This window comes from Amblyomma americanum, chromosome 2 (genome assembly GCF_052857255.1).
Source record: "Amblyomma americanum isolate KBUSLIRL-KWMA chromosome 2, ASM5285725v1, whole genome shotgun sequence".
NCBI lineage: Eukaryota > Metazoa > Arthropoda > Arachnida > Ixodida > Ixodidae > Amblyomma > Amblyomma americanum.
The window spans coordinates 160,915,452-160,928,362 of NC_135498.1; the positions used below are offsets into that span (position 1 = coordinate 160,915,452).

Here is a 12,911-nt window from a genome sequence, read left to right on the forward strand (position 1 = left end):
AGGCTTAATCAACCTCTCCCAGCAAACGGCAATGGCGGGCAACGCGCCGTTTTCGAGATGCAGGCGTTCGAAAGTAGACGATTTGCGCGAAAAGCAGCACTTTCTCGAGCCACCGTGGTTGAATAAAATAGACTTTTTACTAATTTCGCGATCGAATTTTGCCTTGATCTTTTCGGGAGTTGTAGCTGAATGCCCAAAGATAATTTTACAGGCAAAAACTCAAAACTGAAAAATTACTCGGAAAACTCGCTTTTTCGACGCGCATCTCCCCTTAAGAGTGGTTGACGAGAGCGCCACCGCTTCGAACGACACTTCCAGTGACGCGCATTGCAAGGCGCTGCTCCCTCCGTTCATTCCACTGCCCTCTTCTAGTTCACTGTACCTTTAGGTTGCCTACGGACACGGGGCGCAGAAATGCCCGGCTCACAGCTGTGCGGCGGGACAAATGGCTGCCCATGAAAGTTCGCATGTTTGCTCTGCCTACTTCGTTCAAGGTGAGAACCATTTTAAGAGCCCGCTTGTGCCGTAGTGTGTTCCCGCTCTGCTTACGTTCGCTTTAATGCATGACCGTTGATGCTATTGAGTGGTATAAGTGACCTATCGTAGCGTCCACATTCGCTCATTTAATGTTACATCTATCAGTGGGACTGCTACTTGGACCCTCACAAGGCTACGTTCAGTTTTCTTGCGGTTGTGTGGCGCGTGCAAGGCGTCGTAGAGCAGCACTCGTTGCTACGCTTGCTTGGTGCTGAACCGAAGAACCCTGGCACCGTAGTTGAGGCGTTCTTATTTCGGGATCGCGTGTTCGATCATGTTCGCGGCGAGCACATTTTGGCGGAGGCGAAGTCCTAAACCGCCCGAGTATCACAACGTCGGCGGACGTTTAGAGCCCACGGTAGTCCAAACAAACTTGCGGTATGGCATGCCTCGTAGCACAAAATCGCTGTAGCTTTATTAGTTTTGGCCTGCCTTTGATTGGGCGAAAAAAAAGGCAGGGTGACGGTGCCAGTGCAGGACTTAACTGGTGTCATGCCATGCGTGGTTCTTGTAGAGTTAAAGTTAATAAAGCAACTGCTCTGGCTAGAATGAACGACCTTGTATGGATGTAATTTCTTATACTGGTGAAGTGTTTCCAGTGCCTGGAAAAATTGTCAATTAATTATATGCCCAATCCAAGAATCTACTTCTGTCAAAGCACCCTTAGTGTTCTTTTTTCTATTCTCTTCCGCTGTCTTGTTGTCCAGGTGCATTTAATATTGTTTTCATTTATAAGCATATTGTGACCGTTTCATTTTTCTTTTACAGGCCGACTATCATCTGAATCTACGCATCCAGTCTGTACCATCTGTCTTATCATGCTTCAGGGAACATTGTCCAAAAAATTTCAAAATTTCAACGTGCTAAACGAAAAGGAGCCCTGAAGCAAGCATTCACACCTGCTACATGTGCTGCTGGGCCTAGTGGATATGATTCTGGACCAATGGCGTGCGCTTCTGGGCTAGATACAAGTGATACAGGACCAGGTGCCTGCCACCTTGCCCCATCTGCAACTTCAGATGTCTGCATTGTAGAGAAGTGTGATATGGAGACAGAAAGCACTCTCACCGTGCAAGTTATGTCAGACTTAATCAAAGAAAATGAAACACTAAGGCAGCGTTTGGCTTGCCGAGAGCAAGATCTGTCAGCAGCAAATGAAAAAGTTGTTGAACTTTAGAATAAGCCAGCAAATCTTGCTGGGATGCAGACAATAAAAACTGTGAAGTTTTACACATGGATCGTGTCTGCAGCTATGTTCTCTGTATTCTTGCAGTTAGTGCTGCCGACATGGCAACCGTCTGCAACGTGCTTTGATCCAGAAACACAATCCTTGTCCTCATGAGGCTGCGTTTGGACCTGCTTACCCAAGACCTGGCGTGCCGATTTGGCATTTCAGACAGCATTGTGAGTGACATTTTTCATACGTGGCTGGATGTTCTCGCCACCAACATGAAGCGGTTCATCGTCTGGCCATCTCGGCGCACACTTAAAGCGAATCAGCCAGCAGCAGTTCAAGACACTCTCTTTGATGGTCTCATAGGAATCATTGACTGCACGGAGATATTTATACAAAGGCCACTCGTAATGACTGCAAGGAGCCATACTCCAGCTACATGCACCACAATGTGATGAAGCTACTTGTGATATCGCCTTCAGGAGCCATAACGTTCGTGTCGAAAGCATGGGGAGGAAGGACATCTGACAAAGAAGTTACTCTGTGTAGTGGCCTTCTAGACAAGGTCAAGGAAGGGGATGTTTTGATCGAGGATTTCGATGCAATGCTGTATTTGCTGCACGAGGCGCAACACTGCTGATGCCATCCTTGACCAAGAATTGTGCTCAGCTGCCAGGTGCGGAAGTTACGTCAAGGAAGCTGTCTAGAGTACGCATCCGCGTAGAAAGGGCAATTCAAAGACTGATAGTTTTCCGGATTTACCAAACTGTTTTGCCACTGTACTTTGGGAGAAGCGGCGATATAAGCTTTGCAAAATTGACAAAGTGGTGGTAGTCTGCAGCGCTTTAGTTAATCTGCAAACCCTGATCATCAACAACCGTAAGAGTGCAGGTGGCTGATAACTAGGTGATATGATAGTGTATGCTGCTGTGCAAAAAGATGGACAGAAACAACGCACCGATAAACAGCATGTATATATGTGTATTCATGCGCACAAACTGGTTGCAAATGGTTTTTATTGCACACATTCTCTGCTGCACTGTGCCAGTAGTGTATCTGCACAACGTATATAAAGGCTAAATCTCTTGCATCTGTCTGCTAACCTAAGGAGTTGTTGCATGAAACACTTTCATAAAAAGTTCACTTTGGAACAGACATAAGTTTCACCACAGTACTGCAGACATAGTGCAAGTGGCACCTTGTTTCAAAAGCATACAGCAACATGGAATCATTCCAGTGCATTCAGACTTTGCATATCACTAGTTTCAAAGAACAGAAAACCTACCAAGTCCTTCAGGTCAGAGAAGTACGTTGCATAAGGTAAAGGTACAGTGCAATAAGAAAATTCTGTGTTCATTCGTCACCAGTGTGACCATTTCCTTGACAAGCGGTGCAAGCCCATTACTGGGGTGTACGCCTAAGTTTTGCACACTTTAGGTGAAATGTTGCCTGATAAAGTGAGCATTCAACAACGTTCCCAGATTTAGTGCCTTTACAGTAACATGTTTTCTTTACATGTTCAATTTGAAGATCTGCATTGACTGTAGCTCTGGGAATATATGGTTTGAAAAACAAATGTTCTGCCTTGGCATTAGCATGTGCCCAAAAGCTCTCATCAAAGGCTATGATTTCTTTTGTCAGTGAGCATCCTGTGAACACTACAAAATATGCTTGACACAGCCTAGTCGGAGCCATTAGGGCCTGCACCTGCATATAATATGCATGAATAGCATCTGGAGATGCACCAATGAAAGTAAGCTTCCTGCAATAAAAAGCCCACAGTCTAAGACTAGAGTTCACGTGCTTTGGCGACCCGAGCTCGATGAATGCTTGCTTAACATTTTTCTCTATTTCAGAGCCCCACCGCAATTTGGAAACATGAGGTGTTTTTACATACCCCATAATTTCTTCAACAAGGCTGGCTGCACCAGTGCTGCATGCTGCCACACGGTGCAATAGAGGCACTAATTCTGCCTCAGCGTTCTTTTAGCCATCCCGGGGACCTTGCCTGGCCACGAGTTGACTCTTCAATTTGACTGCAGCATTCAGCTGTCAGCTGCACTTTTTTGGCCATGTTCAAGTCAGTATCCTGGTAGAGTTCCCCAACAGGCAGTTTTACGGAGAGCTGCTGACGCGTGGCTGACAGTGCAGGGTCCCGGGCAGTTGTCTCAGGGGCAGAGTCGGTGGCACTTTCTGTGACTGAGGTCAGGAGCAAAGTATTTGGTGCAATTTCCTGCAAAACAGTATTTGAATTAGTACTCTAGCTGTGACGCATTGTATCTGATTCTTTGCAGCAGGGTAAACACTGGAGCCCCTTGAAGTGTTAAAAGATCAGAATACAATTCTTTTACCTATGCGCCGAAAATAATTCTGAGTTCCTTACCTTCACTTGGTGCATGCTGGACGCTTGCTGATCTGTGAAAGTAGGTACTGTGTGGTCGTGCATTTTGCCGACTTGAGGTGGTGCATGGCCTATTTTCGGCTTGAAAAATTGAATTTCGGAGACTGATGCTGCCTAAAAAAAGTTCTGTGCTTAGTTACTACTTTGCTGAAAAGCCTGCATGTGACAAAATAAAAGCAAAAACTTACTTTGCCTCCCTGTGATGCCTCAATCCATTTACATGCAACGTCAGTTGGGGATGGGTTTGTTCAGGCCACACTGAACATTTGCCTCAACATTAAACAAGAGTGCAGCCACGTGCGTTCACCATTCTCCAAGGCTGGAAGTTGCATTGGAAATGGCTTTAAACATGAAGAAGTACACAAACAATGGTGACAAATGTGGCAATAAAAAAATGCTGAGTTTTTTACAACAGAATATTACAGCATAGGACCATGATTTTTCTATCCACAACACTCTTCACTTAGAATGAATGCTCTGTTTTTATGCAGCCAACGACAGGAAATGATCCGGTTGATTAAAAAAATTCCCCGACCTGCTCCCACACGCTGCTTTGCCTTTCGGTGGATGATCCCAAGATGGCGGGTTCAGTCCCGGCCAGGGTGCTGTATTTTGGAGGCGAACTACAAAAATACCCGAGTGCTCATTGAAGAGCCTCGGCTAATGTAAATTAATCTCAGCCCTCCACTACGATGTCCCTCATAGCACGAGTCACTTCAGGACTTTAAAACCCCACAATTAACATACTGGTTTGAAAATGTTTCATTACACAAGCGTGACTGTGCAAGCAGACGCTTTTCTGGTTTCTGTCATGATTTATACAGAATTTTCTAAACTACATTCGGATTACACACGCTTGCGCACACACACAAAATAACAGGTAGGGGCTATGGCGTTGCGCCTCGTATTCTGAATAGCTTACTTACCCAGCCATGCAAGTACAGCGAGCACTTTAGTCTACAGTTCCGTCGTCCTTCACGACGCACCATGCTTGGACAGTGCTTGGCTGGCGTCTACCGTCACGGCAACGAGAACAATGCCATCGCCGCGCTTTCCTGCATTGAAGGACTGAAGCTGTTTCACCTTGCTGCTTATGAACATGCTGTACGCGTCTCCTATCTTATAACATTTAAACTGTTGCCGTGTGTAAAAGCACACTCCCTCAACAAGGTACATGTAAATATCTCCTGCTGTCACAGGGGGCAGATTCCTTGGGCCTGACATGAAGGTGAACCTCGCAACGTCGTCAAGTGGATCAGCCAGCTGCTCGCCTCCAAAAGAAAGCTTCGCCCGATATCGGCCTTGCGCCTCAGCATCGAGCTTCTTAAAGTAACTGCTGGACATAATGTTCTGGTGCAGCGACAGGCAACTATCTTTCATGCAGGCTACCCTTTGGGGGGTCTTCACACTAGAGGGGCACTCTACTTAAGGCATCTGTGGGTATATTTGCTAATCCTCGCCTGTGCTTGATTCGGCAATTGAAGCCCTGCACCTGGAGGACCCAACGCTTGACCCTAGGTGAAGCTTGGTCGATGCTAAACATCCATGGCAGAGATGAACGGTCGCAGTGCATCTCCTATGCATCGGCATGCATCCTTATGCATCGGCATGGCCACACCTCCTCGCTACTGATGCTGATCCTGGTGCCTCGGTCCTGATGGAAATGTGACGTTCCTGTCATGAACTGAAAGGCAGGTCTTCACTGACGGTGGTGAGAGAGAAATCAATGGTAATAACACGGGTGGGATAATTTATACACAGAAACAATGACTCTTCACCTTCACACGCACCTCTTTTTTTTCTAATGACACGTCATCACGAGGAACAAACCGACGAAACAAAAAACCTGGACGAGACGTTATACATCTGTCCAGTGTCGCATGGCGAAGTCTGCTTAATCTCCACTCGTGAAATGTAGTCAAAGATCATAGCGTACGGTTCCTCGTGATCACTCATGTTAGCAAAGTCTGAAGCGCCCGGAACAACTATCGTGTAGTCCGTCCAGCGTTTCCATGACACCACGTCAAACACCAAGCTGCCCTCAGTGGTCTGTCGCACCACCCAGATACTTTCGTCCTCAAGAATGATCGCCCGTCGCGGGTGCTCACCGTATTGTGTCTCGGTCTCTGCTCTTCCATCTTCTACATGTCTTCCCAGCACGACCGCCTCAGAGCTTCCGCAAACACAAATTCTGCGGGTATCCAAGCCTTCCATTCTCTACGTGCCGCCGGATGCCTGGAAAACACTGCGTGAAACCCTAACGGAAGTCCTTCGCTGGAAGTTGCCTGGGAGCAGCCACTGAGCGCTAGGCACGCTTGTTTGCCAACGGCAAAAAGGCGTATACCCATATGAGGGCCGCCTTAATGCAAAACAAAAAATGTCACCCAAAGGCACTGTTTTGTGTATGCACCGTTTTGCTGACCCGGCTCATTCACATTCTGCTGGGACCTAACAGACACAAACGCCTGCTAACAGAGGCCGGTGACAGTCGGGACAGCCTCATCGCCGATGTTTCGGTTTGATTTATGGGGTTTAATGTCCCAAAGTGGTGCAGGCTATGAGGGATGCCATAGTGAAGGGCTCCAGAAATTTCAACCACCCGGGGTTTTTTAACGTGCACTGACATCGCACAGTACACAAGCCTCTAAAATTTCGCCTCCATCGAAATTCGACTGCAGCAGCCGGGATCGAAATTGCGTTTTTCGGGTTAGCAGCTGAGTGGCATAACCACTGAGCCACCGCGAAGGCTACAAGTGTAGCCCTTTCATATATATGGCAAGCGACTGCCTAAAACGGAAAGCACGTGCTTGGGCCACTGGCAGCAAACACATGCCCCCGAATGTCCACAAGGTTGTTCTCACACATTTTATACAAAACTGATGTTATCGGTAAGCTGCAGAAGCTCACATAAAGGTCTGCCTCCCGAGAGCTTTACTTGTGAATATTTTGGATAACACAACTTTGAAAATGCAAATCGCAGCAGCCCGCAAATTACAGCATCTCTGTCTTGTGCACTGGGCTCAGATCCCAGCTGTGCCGGAAATCCGCATCTTTTCTATGTTCAGGTATTCCTAGCCACGTGTTTTGCTTACTTGAGTCACTGATAGAGAAAAATGTGGGGACAATCTCCACCTTCAAGAGCATGACCCGATAGAATTAATGCCTCCCTCTGTGGCTCCTCTTGCAGATCCTCATTCATGCACATGCACTTTGCAACTCACATAATTACTAATCCATTAATTTGTGCCTCTGTTATCTGATGCACTCATTAACATACAGTCGTAAGCTTCCACATTATGTGCACGACCACCCGAGAGAAATATAAAGCTCCATTTCAATCAAGCCTTGCGAATGTGCCTGTGTGACCTAGATTGGCTCCGGATCCAAGGGTCTCAAAAGAGCTACCTGAGTTGGCAACTCGGTCATGTCGTGTGGTCGTTAGTCAATCAGTGCCCAGCCACGTCACCTGGCAGAGGTACGCTGCTATGCTCCGATTTTTCGTTCACAACCCCAACAATGATACCACTGGATTGTCTGCACAACGGGACCTTTAAAGCTATCGCATTAAAAGGTTCTGTGTTGCTGCGGACAGCACCAATTATTCAATGCATGCCACCTAAGCATATCACATAAAAAGTTACATACATCAGCATTGCCGCAGTCCATGTCTCAAGCTTTGCTTCACTTGAAGACACTTTTATTTTCTAGACGTTATTCACTGCAAATGAAAAAAACGCACCTTTGAGTGACAAGACCTCTGGTGAAAGTGCCGGCTTGGCCTCAGGCCTGTCAAGTGACTTGGAGTTGTTTGACAGAACCTCTGTCACCGCGGTTCCTCAGTTGGTCTGGTGTCCAATAGATGAGAGCTGCAGCACAATAGAACATTGGATCAGTGGGTGACCTGAGTAGTACATCCCAGGCACCATGGTCCACCCACACACCAGTGCTTGCATACCTGCATACATCTGCAGCAAATTCCCAGAATTTTACAGGTCTCCACTGAGACCAGTGATCAAAAAAAGGCTTTAAATAAAATTTCGACATTTCAAGAAACAAAGAAATATGAACATAGAAGAGTTTGTTTTTGCAGCAAGCAAAAATTATGAGCTGAATTCTGAAGCTGTTAGGCCATAAACAGGAAAAATTGATTTGGCTAAGTGCATAATTGAGTGAAAGCCGATTGGCATTAGTATCCGAGATATATTTACAGCATGTGACATTGTGCAGTGACGTTTATTCACACGATGCCGCTTGGCACCAGTTGCCACATCATCTTATTTTCAGTTGCAACATAGCCGGAATCTGTGACGCTCTGGAAATTTCGACCACCTGGGGTTCTTTAACATGCACTGGGATGCCAGATTAATTTCGACCGTGCAGTGTTCTTTTACGAGCACTGACATCGCGCAGTACAGTGGGAGTTCCATGTTTCGGATACTGTTTGCAGTGTTGTGTACTTTTTGAAGCCGCTGTTATGATTTTTCTTCCAGTTTTTAATATCTCTAGTTAAAATTCTTGATTTTGAAGCTTTGCTGGCAGTAAAGTTCATTATGTCGACATACATGGTAAAGCGATGCAGGTCACGCTGGTGCAAATTGGCACACTCATGCGATTGACAGAGGCTGTAGCTTTTAACCAATGCTTCAGTTGCACATGTATTATGTGCTATTAGAATTATTCTTATTATTTGCTTTCTTGTTTACCGGTGTGTTTCTCTTGAATGTATTCTCTTCGTGGTTTGGTTGCCTTGTTATGTTTGGTCACCAATTTTTCTTCCTAATTAAGGATTTCTTGACTTCTGTGCTTTCACATTTATTATGTTTTGTGTTCACTTCATTGCTTGTTTTGCAGTCACTGTTGGCTGTAATGAGTTGTAGCATGCTGTTGTCGATTGAGGTTTCTTTGATCTAGTCAGCTGAGCTGGGAGGTTTTGTTCAGGAAACCATGCAGTAACGTCGCATTGCATAAGCTGTTTTTGCAGATTTCATGCAAGGTTACAGCATTCTTGTTCGAGCCAGTATCTAAGTTGAAACTGATGCTGGTACCATTTCATACATTCCTAGGCGTGATTGATGTCGGGGCTGTTGCTTGAAAGAAAATATCTTTTTGCTCGTCATGCTGCCAAGGATTTTCAAGGAGCACAATTCACTTGTTTTAGGAGGTGCTGCCTCGTTGACTTCGCTTACACATGCATAAAAATTGCCTCGATTTGCTGCAGGTGTAACGGCGTGATCGTAAGGCAGGGCAGGTGCGCTGTTTATGCATTGTTCAAAACAAATTGATACTGACCTGGCTGCTTACGTGCATTTTCTGATTGTTTCAGCAGATGTGCTGCGAATTCATCAAACTGCTCACTGACAACATGAGGCACCTGTACTAAGCTCTTGTGCGGTTTGTTTTGACAGGCCATGCCAGGAGGTGTTGCTCTTTCCTCTAAAGAGCAGTGCAGCTTATTTAGCAGTACAGCTTATTTAGCATACAGCGAGCTAATTGTTGTGAACGCAAAGTGCTGTTTGAATGCACATCCGAAGGCTCCACACAGTTATACCAGCAGGTATAACAATGTCACACTGCAATCCTGCTTGCCACCTGATATGTGATAGCTTGTCTTGCGTGCAAGGGAGCAGCAGGGCTGTATGTATGTCACACTGCGCCGTGTGCTTAAAAGCATACATGCATGCAAACAAGGTGCAGTTATATGGACTTGCCACTTGCAATATTTGCGCAAACATTCAGAGTACATTTCATTTTCACCCAACATGGGGAAATTGTTTAATTAAGGACCCTCTCGCACTCTTCGAAGCTGTCCCAGCTGCATTAGTTTCTTAGCTTGCAAAATTTCAACCTCTAGCTGTTTTTTTTTCCACCTCCAGTGCCTGGACTTGCTCTTCAAACTTGTTTTTTTTTTTCTTGCTGCTGGAGTTGTAGCCTGTACATTTCTTCGTGGAATGCCTTCTTGCGTCCCAGTTCACCAAGAGTACGCTGGTGCTCTTCCTGCATCATCTGCAGGCGGACTGCATGCTCTTCGCGAAGGAGAGCAGCTCTGACTTTGTTCTCTACAGTTAGCGGTTTCTCTAAAAGGCCCATCCGCCCTCTATAAGCCCTACTGTCACCAGCGGTCACTGCTGCAGCAACGGTGCAGCTGGCGTCTGCTCCATAGGTGACCGAATTGCAAGCAGCATCGGGCTGCACGATGGGCAACAACATGCTGCTGTTGTTGTCTGTTGCCGCAACTGTCCCACTTGTTCCAGCAGTGGTCACTGATGGCACTGCGTGCCCCCCAACAAGACTACTTGGCTGCCACTGGTCGTCTGCAATAAACAAAAGACGAAATATGTGGGAAAAAGTACATCCACGATTATGAAACACTACCCATCTCGTTTGTTAGCTCCACGTACAAGTTACAATGTAATATTGCTTTTCCTCATTACTTCAGATGTCATTCCTACATTAAAAAGCAATTGAAAACTGCTGCATTATTGTGTTACAGTGCCATTGTTGTAACCACTATCGCAACTGCTTGCAAAGGAATTGCACTTTCCTTTCTGAAGGGTGCTGTGTTGTAAATAAATGCACTAATGGCAACTGCAACTAAATAAAAGACAATAAAAGCTGTAACGGACTTCTTGGCTTCAAGACACTCCCAAGCAACATACTGTAGCCAGGCACTGCTAACATATTGGCTCCATGTATACATTTGTAGAGCACACTTCTGTCCCATATACAAAGTGTTTCATCTAAGACTTTACACAGTTTAAAAAAAAGGCTTTTTGAGTTAGAAGAGTGCTTTTTTCTTCATCGCATTGTCAGCTGTGTAGTACATCAGAAAACAGCTAAGATGTGATAACTAGCAGGCTGGTTAACTAACATTGAGTAGTTAACCTTTTAACTATTACAGTTAGGCTCCTTAATTATTGAGAAGCATGTAGGCCTCTGTAAGTAATATCTGTTTTTAGAATTTCGAAAATGCAGTTGCGTTCGGCACTGTGGCCCAACAAAGTTTGGCTACATTGCGCCAAAATACATGCGCTTTCGAGAAGCTTGCGGACAAAATGATCTCTTCAGTGGTCGTAACTCGTCGAAATAGCCAAAATTTGTTGGGCCACAGCGCTGAAAATAACTATTTTTCGAAATTCTAAAAATTGACATCGATATTACTTACGGTGGGCTACACGCCTCTCGGAGCAGTCTAACAATTATAGTTGAAAAGTTAACTGTTCAATATTAGTTAACCAGCGTGGTAGATAGCACGTCTTATACCCCTGTCACACGGCCAGTTTCAATCACCCTCGAGTCGAGGGTCTTCGAGATTCTCAATCGCCATCGAACTCGCCGCTGCTACACGGCAAATCTCAATGGCCATTGAAATGGTTCTCGTGTCTTACGCCACAGATGAGTGGCGCCACAATCGCTACTTTGGATTTTGCTAAAATAACAAAAATAGTTGATAAATGTATACTAAATGCTGAATAACAGGCATACGCGAAAGTCGTTAAAAACCCTTTTAATTGCACGTACACGACGTACATATGCATACACTGCTGTAGCCACTTTAATACAAGACGAGCCAAAACCAAGCCAGTCCAACTGCGTCGGAGCGCTGCTTCGTCAGGCTTAAGACCGGGGAAATCGCCATGATATCTGAAAAACAAGAGCTATTTTTATCTTGAAACTTTATGCGAGAGTAAGAATGGGCAAATCGAAGGCGAATACAACAGCTTAGAACACGATATTGCTTTGAGGGATTAGCGACGAAGCTGTTATCGCTGTGAAGCGGGCAGGCAGGGTGCCGCCATGTTGTCAACGTTAAGTACGCAAGCAACGCAAAATGAATGCGCTTAATGCGCTTAACACCAGTCTAATATAATTTTAAAATATTTTTACAGGCTGCTTACATTAAATTTTATGCGAATAATGTTCATGTTTTTTCACCGTGAATGTGTCGTGTACGAAAGTGCGCTTGGCGCCGCTCGGAGCAACGCTAGCAACCTTGGGCAGCGCTCGAAGGCCCTCGAAATCTCAATGGAGTTCTGCGCTACTCCGTTGACTCGATAGGCTATTGACTCGATCGCCATTGAAACTGCCCGTGTGGCAGCGCTTGATCGCCTTTGAGTCGATAGACTATCGGTTCGAGGGCCCTCGAAATGCCCGTGTGACAGGGGTATTAACTGTATTCTAATGATGCCAAAAGCAGCGCGCTTTTAGCTCAAAGAACCTATTTCAAAAATTGTGCAGTCTTAGGTCAAACACCCTGTATATACCTCACTTATGAGACTGCTGTACTGAGGTCAATGGCACTTGCCCATTGAGTAGGTATTTTATATAATTTCGACCAGTGATTGTGCTAATGATGAATTCAATTTAGCAGGTTTAACTTCTGAGAGCTCTTATTATTAGAATCATATTAGTTCTGCCTTGTTTGTTGGATATGCGAATGTTTACAAGGATCGTGTTTCCACTTGATGCCTAGCTGTGGCCACTTGCAGTCTTGTTCCAATTTGCAAACCACTTGCTTTCAAAGTGGCACCACTTGAAAGCAAGTGGGACCATTTGTTAAAACCACTTGCTTTCAGATAGTACCACTTGAAATCAAGTGGGACCATTTGTAAAATCATTACCGTTCTGTGCGTCCCTCCTCTTACTCTGTCCTGTTTGTTTGCACTGTTGAACCATGAATTGTAAAACCACCTGCTCTGAAGTGGCACCTCTTGAAACCAAGTGGGACCATTTGAAATCCCACCTCTTATTTTCACCTGGGAGCTGTACCCATTATGTCACTGGGGGTGGCACTGGGGATTG

General features: G+C 45.5%; 1 protein-coding gene across 7 annotated transcripts in view; it reads left to right on the forward strand.

The window, feature by feature from the left end:
• LOC144121932 (uncharacterized) overlaps positions 1 to 12,911 on the forward strand; it is a 139,537-nt gene that overhangs the window by 71,889 nt on the left and 54,737 nt on the right. Inside the window, exon 3 of one of the 7 annotated variants that reach the window (XM_077655382.1) lies at positions 1,306 to 4,915. The exons of the other annotated variants lie outside the window; for them this stretch is intronic. Coding sequence (XP_077511508.1) covers positions 1,306 to 1,421 — 116 coding nt within the window. The 3' untranslated portion in view covers positions 1,422 to 4,915. Of the gene's footprint in view, positions 1 to 1,305; positions 4,916 to 12,911 lie in introns of those variants that run through there. 7 annotated transcript variants of the gene reach the window in all.